Here is a 13,178-nt window from a genome sequence, read left to right as displayed (position 1 = left end):
AAGTTGAGGAAGACAATGCCATACGCAATACACAGCTTGAGAGTGTGTTGCAGTTCAACACTAAGCATGATTAGCTGCGGCAATATCATGGTGCCCTCGCTCAGTGGCCAGCAAAGCTGCTCTGTTCACGCGATGGTGGCTTAAAACCCATTCGTGGCAATATTTGTTTTATTTCTGCATGGGCTGTTGCTATGCTATATTTGGCCAAGGTCCCCCTCAAGCTTACCCAAGTTACTTCCAAGGCTTCATATAAGATTCTTGGTTGAGACTGTGTTAAGTAGTGTTTTCGCTATTACTATGTGGTGAGTGAGATTTATAGTAGTTTTAGCTCAGAAAGGGAGCCAAAGCCACAGTTGAGAAGCCGTTGAAAGCCTTTGCTCATACCACTAACATCGTGCCTTCTCAGAATACAATGATTGCCACTACTGCTACTGAGCTGTTTCCCACGCGTATATTTTTTTTCCCAAAAGAGCCGCAATAAACGTTTCTGGGTAAGACCCACACGACTGTGGCACTGAGCCTCACATTGCCGTTGCCTTACCTATGGTGCGTTCGCACTATTGGTCCTCCGTTGTTAGATAAAAACTGCTTTTAATGTACGACATTGATGTTACTGATGATGTTGAGGCTTTCTGCCGAGCATTATTAGAATTAGAAAAAACAATAAAGAAGGCGTGGTTCCATCCTGCACCTTCTCTCGTGCTCTCCTATGATCGTGTCTTTCGTTTGTCTTTGGGCTCAGGGTGTCTCCGGGGACGCTTTCCTCATTGCATGCTGCTGTGCAGCAATGAGCCATACTCTGTGCCAGCCAGCTTATTTGCATGTTGGCGGCTTGAACTTCCGTTAGCCAACTTACATACGAAACTTCACCCCCAACTCTATGTTTTTCTAGTTTAATTGTCGATATATGCAACAGATATGCTAATTTCGGTGCAGTTGCAGTAGTCACGTTGAGCTGGTGGTTGCCTAGGTATAAAAGTCACGTACGAGATGCAAGTTTATTTACTATGTGCTTTTTTTTCTTGTTTCCATCAAAAAATACGTTCTCATTGAATGTAATTTTTATTCTGGTTTTCTTTTGATCCCGCTTTTCATTTGACCTTTCATTATATGCGTTCTACTTTCTCATCAGATTCTGCCCTGCCTTTTCCTTTAACACGTACAGCCTCGAGCAATGATGGTGGCTAACTTATCTCTTGGGTGGCTCTTGCATGAAGTACACAGCTGAGAAAACACAAGAAAATAACTCGCTTGCAACGAGCAATGTTTTACAAATTCCTGCTCTTTAAATTAAAAGCGACGAACAGCAGGAATTGTTGGAAAGAATTTTATAAGATATTTCGGGCATAAATGTGGGGATTTTTCGGACTGGCAGTCTGCATGGAATGTTGAAATCAACAACAAACTGCAGCTGGTGAATCCGATCCTTGGTGAATGGAAGTCGTGCCAACACCAAGAACACCTTATTGGAGTTATCTTGTGTCCCTTCGCATTGGACATAGGCATCTAACACATATCTTCATACTAATTAAACAAGGAGATCCTCTTTCTGGATGTGGCGAAGTGGTCACAGTAAACCATACTTTGTTTTCATTGCAGGAAGCTTATAAAATATGAAAAAAGCATTTCTCAATATTTTACTATAAACACGTCCCTTTCCACCCCAGCTTGCTTTTAGGAGAGAATGCAATAGTAAACTTATCACGAGTAGTTAGATTTGTAAAAGAGGGATATTTCCTCATCAGCAAATTGTAATTTTTTTATGAACTAGTTGTCCGCCTGCCCAACAGTGAGATCCTACTAACCCTGTGTTTGGTGCATGATAGCCAGAGCTGCTTATGCACCATAAAACACACACAATACACACTCTCTCTCCTGCAGGAAAAAATTGCTCCAAGTTGGGAAGTTTAGATTTATGTAAGGAAATTTTTGGTTACGGCATGCAACGTCCCCGGATGCGACACCCTGCAAATAAAATTTGGGCTCCTATCCAACTGTTTACAGGGAACGAAGCTCAATTTCAATAACCACTCAGTTTTTCTTTTTTTTTTGCGCAACAGTAAACTTGCTGTCTGCGGTTTGGTTTCATTTGGTTTCCTCTTGCTCCCCTGTACTCTGAAAATGAGAGGGGATTTCCCTCTCTCCAGCTTGCCTCATTCCAACTGAGGCTTGAGACAGACGAACGGACAGATTTTTTGACTGGGGCTTCTGCTTTGGTCGCAATAAGAAATACTACGCATGTAATAAAAATCAGTGATAGTTTACCAAAATGTGGTCATGTGTTGGGATATGCTAATGACGAAATTTCACAGCTGGATATGGTGCCACAAGTTGTTTTATTTAATTTGTAGTGCAAAATAAAATTATAAATCCTTGTTTCTTCAACACTGCAGCACCCATTGTTACAATATGAGGCAAGATCTCATTTCTGCCATAATCTCGTAGCACGTTTTGGTCAGCTTTGCATCCCGATAAGCCTAAAGTAAGGTAGCAAGTGCACTCCGCACGTACTAGATGCCTTTTCGTTTGGCAGAGGCAACACGCAGCAATCGACGCGTGCATCAAGCCGAGATCTTGCATGTTGCTGCCCCACACATCCCCACAGAAGAAAATGCCCCACTATACATGAACATATCACCGCAACAGAGCTTCCTCGTGCCTTTGAGTGTTTTTGCGGGCAAGCTATTTCATTTTTTTTTAATCAATTCTTGCTTTGAGAATGCCTTGCAGGTGCTCCGCTAGTGCCGTTTTATTTTTAGTCGCTGCGTTAGTTTGTTTTAACCAAACAATATGCGAAGATTTAGCCATAAGAGAATTTTTTTTTTTTACACTGAGCCCATGAGAAACCAACCTAATGTTCTTAGGTTTTATATCTGGAACTTGGTCTTAACTGAGTTTGTTTTAATGGGAGTCGACTGTGTTTTTACACTCCCCCTCTCCTTTCCTCGCCTTACGTTGTAGTTGGAAAAATAGTTAGGCTACATTACGTGACCCTAGGATGATGGGGAGGTGGAAGTTTGTACTACCATCGCAGTGGACAGAACTGTCTGTGCCATCTTGGTGTTGTAATTCTGTCCCTAGGTGGCCACCCTCCTGCCGAGCCGGACAAACAATCAGTGCCGGGAGCACTTCCTCAACTTCTTTGAATACCAAGTTGTCTCGGGCCCATACACTCCCTGCGAGGACCAGACCCTGGTGGAGCTGGTGGACAAGCACGGACAGGGATGCTGGTCTGCGGTGAGTGATGCTGGGGCAGGGGCATGATACTGCAGGTGCACAGTAGAGCCAGAAAAGCCACTGGAGCAGCAAGGATTATTCAACCTTGCTCGTGAATCCTAACTGCAAGTCAGGAACGGTCTGCCCTCTAAAAAACGGAGTGTCTAAATCTGGTGGAGAACACTTGCCCCGAATGTGTGTTTCATTCACTTGTGCTGTGTGCTCCGGCCGTGCCATGGAGTGAGGTAGACTGGAACACCGACCCTGACACGTGGCAGTGCATGCACTCAGCAGGAGCGATTTTGCTACACAAACGCCCAGCACGTGACCGGGGCTCAACTTTGCGCTGTACTCTCTTTCCACTCCCCTTTGCTTATCAGCGTGGCTTTGTGCATGCCTTCCTGTGCTCACTATCGTGCTCGTATGCCTCGTGCCACCAGGGCTTGGAAGGTTGGCTACTACAGCCCATGGAGTGTTGCCAGAAAGAGTGAAACGAACCATAGCAGGTCAATTGCATGGAGCAGCACCCTTCCAACAGCTCTGGACTGTCCTCTGGAGCCTGCATAAGTGTACCAGTTGCAGCAATTCTCGTTTCCTGTTCCTTAATTGTAAGTGTTGGTTCATGATATCGCCAGTTTGAGCTGTGACAACTGGACAGCATTTTAAATTATCACTGGAAATGATTACATTTAAGAGGGCACATAAACTTAGCACCACAAAGATGACTTTTGTACTGGATACACTAGGCAGCGGCTGCCACATATACCCTTCTGATCAGGAGGCATGGAGAGGAAGAGTGCGGTACTCTAGCAAAGCTTCTGGTGGCTCTAGAAATAGCTAGTGTTCCTGTCTATGCTCCCATATATAGTAGCAGTAGCTTGTGCTAGCCGGGAAATGCACAGGGGGAATCAGGCTTATCGTTGTGCATACACAACCGATTTTGCATTGATGGATCTGCTGATGTATCATCAGTGTCAAATAGAATGCGAGCAAAACAGTTGAAACACAAACACTAAAATGAGATGATCTTAGCAGTGAGAAGCTCAGTACTATTGCAGGCTAATTCTGCTTGGAAGGTCCAAAGAATGTTGCTTAGAAGTGTTAATCAAACTCGCTTCCGTTTCCCCTCGAGGAGCTTACATGGTTTTATGTGTCTGTATATTACCATATTTACACGATTGTAAGTTGACCTATTTTTTTTTTTTAATTGGAAATCTTTAGTGGGGGGTCGACTTACAGTCGAAATGAAAACACTGCACTATAAGTAAAGGTGAGACAAACGAGATGTCACGCATGCTAGAGCGTGGTTGCATTTTTGCTGCGTGGCTGCATCGCATCGCTCTTGATGGTGGCCTTGAGCAGCTGCTATGCCAATGCACAGAACTGTCATCCCCTCCCCGGGCCTGCGGGCAGCAGCCAATGACGGCTATCGATAAGCAGCAAACTGGCACCTCACACGTGGCTGCTGACTGCGGTTGCTGATAAACGGTGGCGGCCCGATAATGCGATCGCGTTCTAAGGGAAGCTCAAGCACCCAAAACAAGTTTTCTTATGTGCGCTCGGCTTTCGAGGGAGCGTTGATAGTTGATGGAAGGGCCGCTGTTCCAATCGAGGCCGACACCCCTACTCGGAATGGCAGCAGCGCCAGGGAGTGTCAGAAGTCAACTGGAAGACCCGACGCCATTCACACGTAGTTTCTTTTTGGCTCTGATGCATTTGACTACAGCTGGCCGCGTTTCACAAGTTTTTGATGTAGGGCTTCGTCAGTCATCATTTGTGTTATAGGTCCGGCAAGCGACCGGCGCTCATTCATGGCTACATTCAAGATGGCTGCCATTTTTTACACCGAAGAAACGAACAGCCGCACGCCAGGCCACAAGTTCGACGTTCGCAATGGATGTAGAGGTGTGGCAGCCGCAGCGAGGAAAATTTTCAGCTGTTCCACGCGATGTCAGGATGTGGCTGTTTGCGAAGTGCGGGATTTCACTCCACGACAACATCAGAACGACGTGCTGTGGGACCACAGCAGCGATCACAACGGCAGTGCTAGTGAGGACAATGGCGCAAGTGTGGATGAGTAGTCCAGTGACTAATACATTTTCGTTTTGGAATGTGCCCACGGGCACACCCGCGTGCAGCAGCCGATTGCGGCTGGCGATAAACAACGGCCGCTGGATAATGCTATCGCATTCAACTATTCAAGGCCAAGCTTAAACAACCCCGGAAGTTTTTTTATTTTTCGGAAATGTGATTTGGGGAGGTTGACTTACATTCGAGTTGACTTACAATCGTGTAAATATGGTAGTTCTCTTATTTGAGTTTCATCTCTTGATGATGTTACGTAAATTGGAGCCCCCTCTTCAATATGCATGTTCAATGAAGGAAGAAGCAGGCTCATCTCACATGATGCCAGGTTGTCTGAGCACTGCCCTTGTAATTTTGGGACTGTCATCTGGGTGTACTGGGCCTGTGAACATAGCTCGAGGGGCACGCAGACGACAGACCTACAAGAGGGCCGGTACACAGACGGCGCGACAAATGTGAGAAGCGCTTACTGTGCAGCATTATATGAATACTGGTGCTGCGTACATAGAGAGTAGACAATGAACTGTTTCGTCGTTGGCTGTACCAGGATATGAAGAAGGAAAGTTGTTCGCATGGCAGTGAAGAGCCGCTTTGACGCCGGTGCTGCTGCTTCTAAATTGAGTTGCATAAAGTTCCTAAAAATGCACATTATGTGAGTCCTGTGCGATGTCAACCAGCTAAAAACCAGCAGATTCTCAGTTGGGATCAACTGAAACCAGCAAGTGTTGCTGTTGGGACCAGCAGGCCCAGCACAAAACCAGCAAGGTTTCTATTGGGACCAACTAAAATGAACACAAACCAGCAGATTCCCAAAAGGAAATTTTCACCTATGAATGCACATTACAGTACTCCAGGGGCTGAAATTATTCTGAAGGCTTCCAGTGCGCTCTCTCCGTTAGCCCATGTGCAGATATCGGCCATTAAATCTGGCATATACCTTGCCATTTTCATGATGCAGTACTAATACTCACTACAAGGTTGTCATTGGAACGCAAGAGAAAAGACTGAAAAAACAGGCGCGAAACACTTCTGCATGAAGAGCGTGCGCATGTAGGATCCAGCGCAATGTGACAGGTGAGCTACATGAAGCAAGCAGGAGCAGATGACAAATGCGGTGACGCATCATTAGCAGTGTTTACATGAATTCCACAACTGGCACATCGCATCGCATAAAGTTTCTACGCATCGCATTCATCTAAACAACGATAATACACTAGGAAAGCGCGCCACATCATTTTGCCAGACGGGTGGATTGAGACGAGTAAGTCGACTTTTGCACCGCTTGCAAACAAGATTGCAGCGCATTAGGAATTGTCAGAAGAGAATTTGTTACGAGTCTGGTGTGCTCGCCGAGTTCCGGGAGAGAAAACGGTGATAAAATGGTGCGTTCGATGGTGGCACCGGATCCCTCCACAAGATGCGCTACACAGGTGTATTTTTCTCCAAGAGCACGCTTAGCCAGCGAAGACTTTGGGCGTTTTAAAATGCATTTTCTTCGTCGGTCTGTGAGTGCTAGTTGTATGTTCTCACCTTGTATAACAGCCCAGTTTATTATGGTCGAACTTGCCGCTACTACTGTTGCATGCAGACATTCTTAGCAGTAAGCTAACCTTATCTGGTGGTGACGCCACGTATGCTGCATGCAAGCTATAGTGAAAAGAGGGACGTGAAACTTCGTCAGCACCGACAAAGCAGCACAACGTATGCATGCAGTGTTGCATTTAAGGACATGACAGAATCGGGAGTTCAACGCCACAGCAGCTGACAAGGCAGGCAGGAAGTGTCAAAAAGAAGTGGAAACCAGCTTCACCGGCAGCACTGCTTTGCCTTCGACATGCGACACTGTGTGCTGCCACCATCGCGCCAGAGATAATGCGCTTCATGTAAACGCTGGTGCATCGCATTGCCCGTGATGCGCTACTGTCGCATTTTGTCACATTCATGTAAGCACAGCTATTGCAGCGACATGAAGCAGACAACTGCAATGAATCTTACGCTGCATGCGCATGCTTGTTAAATAAAGGGAACGAAGTGTCTCTACCATGGATCCTGGAACCACCGTAGCGGTGGCTCGGCGGTAGTTCTGTACAGCTCCAGTATGAAAATTTTCAGAGCATCATGTACCTTTTCCCCACACGGCCGGACTTAGGAGGAACATGGCCACTGTGGCTAAATGTTGCCAGAAGGCTGAATACGAAAACTTGCAGGTAATCGTATAGAATGGCGGCTTTTCAGCCTGATTTCACCTTTGGGGCCTGCAAACATGCGTGAAGTGCTGCTTAAACGAGTGACAAAGATTATTTTTTGCAATTTCCTGTGAGCATTTGTTCCTGATGTCATTGAAGCTGGCTCTACCAACTACGCAGAAGTTTGTCATTTATAATAACGACACATCAGAGGCAGATACACAGGGCACCACGTACGTGACTGTCATGCTAGGAGCATCAGGCAGCGACATCCATATACCCTCCAAGTCTGAATGTGGGGAGAGGTGGATTGTGCTACCCTGAAAATTTTTCCCCTGAGTGCAGAGCCCAAGTCCCAGCACCATCTCACAGTTTCCCCACCAAGCTTTCTGAGATGTAGCAAAAGTGATCTCCTCTTAACTGAGGAGTCGGCACTCCTGCCTATCTTGCTCTGTGGATCGGGCTAAGCCAGCGGGTCTCATGCTCATCTTGCGTGAAATGTCATATTTGGTTTATGGAGACTAGCGTCCCAAAGTGACTAAGACAATGAGGGACATCGTAGTGGATGGCTCTACATAATTCTGACCACCTGTGGTTCTTCAACGTGCCCTGACATCACAGGACACAGGCCTCTAGCATTCTTCTTCCTTCATCAAAGTGCGCCGCCGCGGCTGGAAGCCTAGAAGTTGTGATGGAATACGTCTACTTAGGGCAGGTAGTGACAGCTGATCCGGATCATGAGAGGGAGATAACTAGAAGGATAAGAATGGGGTGGAGCGCATATGGCAAATTCTCACAGATCATGAGTGGTAGTTTACCAATTTTTCTCAAGAGGAAAGTGTATAACAGCTCAATCTTACCGGTACTCACCTACGGGGCAGAACCGTGGAGGCTAACGAAAAGAGTTCAGCTTAAGTTAAGGACAACGCAGCGAGCCATGGAAAGAAAAATGATAGGTGTAACGTTAAGAGACCGGAAGCGGGCAGAGTGGGTGAGGGAACAAACACGGGTTAATGACATCCTAGTCGAAATCAAGAGAAAGAAATGGACTTGGGCAGGGCATGTAATGCGAAGGCAAGATAACCGCTGGTCCTTAAGGGTAACGGAGTGGGTTCCAAGAGAAAGTAAGCGTAGCAGGGGGCGGCAGAAGGTTAGATGGGCGGATGAGATTAAGAAGTTTGCAGGCAAAGGGTGGATGCAGCTGGCAAAGGATAGGGTTAATTGGAGAGACATGGGAGAGGCCTTTGCCCTGCAGTGGGTGTAGTAAGGCTTGATGATGATGATGATGATGCACGAAGCAGTTCAGGTGGCAGCTATTTTGGAGAACTTCTCCCATCTTGTTCTGCCTACAGGGGCGAATTTATGGGTGACTCTTGGATTGGCAGTCTTACTTGCTCAGTGCATATATGGGCCAATGTGTGAAAAAGTAAGCGGGGTTCACATGATTTTCCCGTTGTTTGGTCGTGGTGCGTTGCCGTCTCTTCTGTCATAAAATTGCAGGCCTGTGTTTGGGCGGACGAAGTGCAGCTAGCGTTTTCCCATGTGTAAACATTGCGCCTATTCCTTGCTTGCCACAAGGTTGCTTCCATCTGCAGGCAAGCCATACGTTGCCATCGAAGTAGGCTACGGTGGCGTTGTGCACAAGTGGCAGGGCTTGTTGGCATCTGTCTGTTATGCTGCCGACGTTTTTGACAAGTTTATCAAGTTGAAATTGTCCCCCGATGAGGTTTTGATTCTTCGGTTGAACTTTCAATGCTCCTCCATCTTCCACAAGTTTGTGGTTCCTGTCTGCTTGCTAGAACCAAGTCCCATGTCTACAAGTGTTCGCTATTATTGATGCTCGGTAACATAGCCCATATGTGGATCGTAATGGTCACATTAGTTTCACTTGTACTATGGAAGCATTTGTTTTAAGTGGGGCTGTTAGATTTGGGCTTGCCTACACGTACGTGGTCAAGTTTTTTCTTGCATAAGCTAAAATAATCACTATTTGATTACTAACTACCAAGGTGCCGGCCTGTTGTCTTGCTATGCCGTCCTTGCGCCATTAAAATCTATGCATAGTTGGCATGTTGTGCTGCTGCAGTGGGCCAGTTGGCGTGATACATGTATGTTCAGGTCTCCAAAGATATGCCCTGGCGGACACCCGGCTCAGTGTTGTCGCGCTACAAGCGGCTCAAGCAGCTGATGGAGAAGGATGAAGTCACAGTGGCTGACTTGCAAAAGTACTACGCGACATCCGGTGACAAGGTGGCGAGGGACCGCCGTGGCATGACTTCGGCGATGGACCGGCGGTATGATGTGTTTCGGCGTATCTGCCGTATGATCACCACGTCAACGCAGAGGGAGGTTGCGCTGAAGCTGTGCAAGGTTTGTCCTGTTTGTTCCTTGCATGGAGCTGTTTTTTGTTTTGCACAAAGTGCTTTGTCAAGGTTTCAAGAGAGTGACGGTATTTGTAAATGAAGCGGAGATGGTAAGTGTGAGTACAAGAAAAAGGTCACATTGAACCATTCAACAATGATGACTGCAGGGACTTATTTGGATTGAATTGTTGTAATTTGTCACTCTGTGGGGAAGATGAAAGAACGTGAAAAGTTTTTAGTGCGATCATGATATATGGTTGGGCAGTTGGCGTGGTGAAGTCTCACAGTGTTTTACAAAATGATGGTGTGAGATTAAGGGGGCACACTGCAAGTTTGTAACGAGGACAGCCTGGCATAGAGTTGCTCTGTGTGCATTGCTAGCAAAGAAATATCTAGTGAGTTTTGTTCGTTGTAGAAGGAGAGTGAGACCTTAGGAATTAAGTGGGCCAAGCTACTTCCTTTACCACGTACAAGGTGAGCTCTGAGTTGTGCTGAATTGTTAATTGGCACTTTGTGTGGTGTCATATTTCACACCTAGTTATCTCGCATATCAGAGTTTTTACTGAATGCTTAGAATGTGCACATGACGTTAGAAATTCCGCAGTAAAAAAATTACATTAGTGCTGCTGGCAAAATATGTCTGTGAGAAAATGGCGGAGGACGTGCTACCATGCTCACTGGTTTGGTAGATTAATTCAGTGCTTATAATCAGGGGGCTCTCGAGGGTCCTCAGACCTCTCCATCAGTACTGACAAGGGATCGGAGACCCCCTGTGCTACAATATAAGGACTGGATGAATCCGTAGCAGGCAACCATTTTTTTATTCCTGTTGTCAGTGGTGGTCGGAACTTTTATTCTCTGCAATAATAATTAATAATGTGTTTTTTAAAAACTAAGATATAGAAAAATAAAAAGTCGGGAGCATTACACAAAGACTTGAAGAAAAAATTGGATTGGAAAAGACACTTACGCTCCGCATCGACGCAAAAGCGTAGTGGGGTAGGCTTTCCATTTGGAGCAGTTTGACATCTTTGAATGTAATTTTCTTTTTATTTTTCAATTCTTTAATGAAATAATTGAGCAATTAAACTCTAAATTTTCTTAATTAGCATCGTCAAGCATTGGCTTTTAATTCTTAGCATTTTTACACCTTTGAACAATTTTTCCATTTTTTATTTCTTTAGTTAATCAGTTAGAACGATTTAATTAACAAATCAGTTAGAACGATTTAATTAACACTTCATCGCCTATCACACAGCAATCACTCGTCAGCCTCTAGAACCACAAATTACCATGATACGATATTTTTACGTAGCCCCCGATTATTTCCGACACGCGGTGCCGACTACTACTACACTGATGGCTTTCCAACCAAATGAGCTGTATACACTATCGCGTAAAAAGGAACTGAATGCCCTCATGCCACGAGTTAGTCCAGAGCTGGCCACTGCCAAAGCTACACAACACACAACAGCAACGAGGCCACTCGCAGAGCGAGGAGATCGCTTGTTTGGCCCATCTAGTCTTGTTACAGTGCACTTCGCTGTTGTTCCACACCTAACATAAATTCGTGGGAGGCACTTAATAATCTCTTAACTGCAGGAAGGTGAAAGCTGTTTGTGACTCATCGCACTGATTTGCAATTTTGACTCAAATTATAGATTACGTGACCTTAAGATCAGGTGACATCACAAGGTCACATGACATAGGTGGTGATGTAACGGACGGACGGTCACTGCGAGTATGAGCCATTAATGGCTATCGCCTTAAAACGTGTCATCATCGTCATTTTCACTTCAACCTGCTAGCCCATAAGACTGCTTTGCATGTGAGCAGGGGCATTTCATAACTTCAGAGCAAGTGCAAAAAACAAAAATTGGCTGGATTTTTCTTTTACACGCCATTAACTGGGAACAGTTGATGCAAAGGATTGCATTCCTTTCTGACCAGAGCAGTAGAACGAAATTCAGAATGTCTGGCGCAAAGGAACAAGTCTGCACTATTGAAGCCATCTTTTCCAGGGTGTGCAGCTATTCGCAGGCTCTTTTATACAGGGACAGAAGACTGATTACAGCACATAGGCAATGTAGTGCTATTAAACCTGGATGTATAGTTGACCCTCCTTGTAGGGAATCTCGATATTGCGAAGCTTCTCGAATATCGAACACGGCTTTTATGGAAGTTTGTGTACATGTTACAGAAGCGCTGCGGCAGTTGACCTTAATGTAGCAAACGCACCCTGCCAAACATTTATAGCCAATGCAGTGTTGCTAGAAATTTGACCAAACCATAACGATAATAACATAATAACAAAAATAATGATACGACTTGAATGGCCATAAGAAAAACATCTACTTACGATCTCATTGAGCCATGTAGAAACACAATATGCTGTGTTCGTGTGCCACAAGCACTACCTTGTGGCGAATGTAGCAGTCTCCACAGCTTTTGCTTCTGTAGTGACATATCAAGAGGTGTTCCAACAGTCTGGGTACAAGGGTGGCGCAAAACAACAAGGCATAGCCTTCACACAGTGCTAGCAGTATGGGTTATTTGCGAAATTATGGCGCCAGCATACTACGATTGCCGGGAGTGCGGACGCGAAGCGAGGACCGAGTTCGTTTCAGAGTCGACGGATGGGAGGGTGCATACAGGAGAGAGGTGGCATTCTCCGACTTCTCCGCCTCCTCTTCCTGCCTGGTACTCCAACCCCACGGTTAGCAGCATCGTTCGAACAGTGGCAGACATATTGGCCACTGCTGCTGTAGTCAAATTTACGCATGCTCCTTTCTCTCAGCAGTGTTACTTACCTTGCTGTGTTCAGTGCTGCACTGATTTTTGTTCGAGTTGTTTAGTGGAATGCACTTGATGAAAATGAAGCCTGCTGATAAAAGCCTTGAAGGCTGGCAGTAGACTGAACATATTGCGGTATCAGGCAGTTGGGACGACGCTTACAGCAACATGGCCCGAGCAAGAATGGAATGCATGTTTATTGAGGGCACAACATGTGAAAGCACGAGCTAGCGCACTGTACATACTGCGCATCACTGATGCGAATCTCTGCTGATACAATCACTACATGTGTCCGATACATCCTCCCTCGGGAACGAACAAAATTAAACACATAGATAAATATAACTATCAGTCATAGCTAAGGCACTTAATTGGTACTTGTGTTTGTCATAACTTAACTCTGTGGGGGCTGGTTGCTACGAGTTGACCTTCTCACAGGGGGCTGCGATGGGATGCTCGGTGGAGGATCGCGGCCACTTACTGGTAGCATCAATCCCTCGCTGTTTCATGAAGTTACTCGACAGGCTTGCGCAGT

At 45.8% G+C, this 13,178-nt stretch overlaps 1 protein-coding gene across 2 annotated transcripts in view; it reads left to right on the top strand.

The window, feature by feature from the left end:
• LOC144110751 (uncharacterized) overlaps positions 1–13,178 on the top strand; it is an 85,197-nt gene that overhangs the window by 48,705 nt on the left and 23,314 nt on the right. For both annotated transcript variants that reach the window (XM_077643825.1, XM_077643824.1), the window contains 2 exons: positions 3,082–3,237; positions 9,606–9,857. In XM_077643825.1, coding sequence (XP_077499951.1) covers positions 3,082–3,237; positions 9,606–9,857 — 408 coding nt within the window. The remainder of the gene's footprint in view (positions 1–3,081; positions 3,238–9,605; positions 9,858–13,178) is intronic.

Source organism: Amblyomma americanum, chromosome 11, assembly GCF_052857255.1.
Source record: "Amblyomma americanum isolate KBUSLIRL-KWMA chromosome 11, ASM5285725v1, whole genome shotgun sequence".
Lineage (NCBI taxonomy): Eukaryota > Metazoa > Arthropoda > Arachnida > Ixodida > Ixodidae > Amblyomma > Amblyomma americanum.
This window is presented reverse-complemented; position numbering and strand designations above follow the sequence as displayed.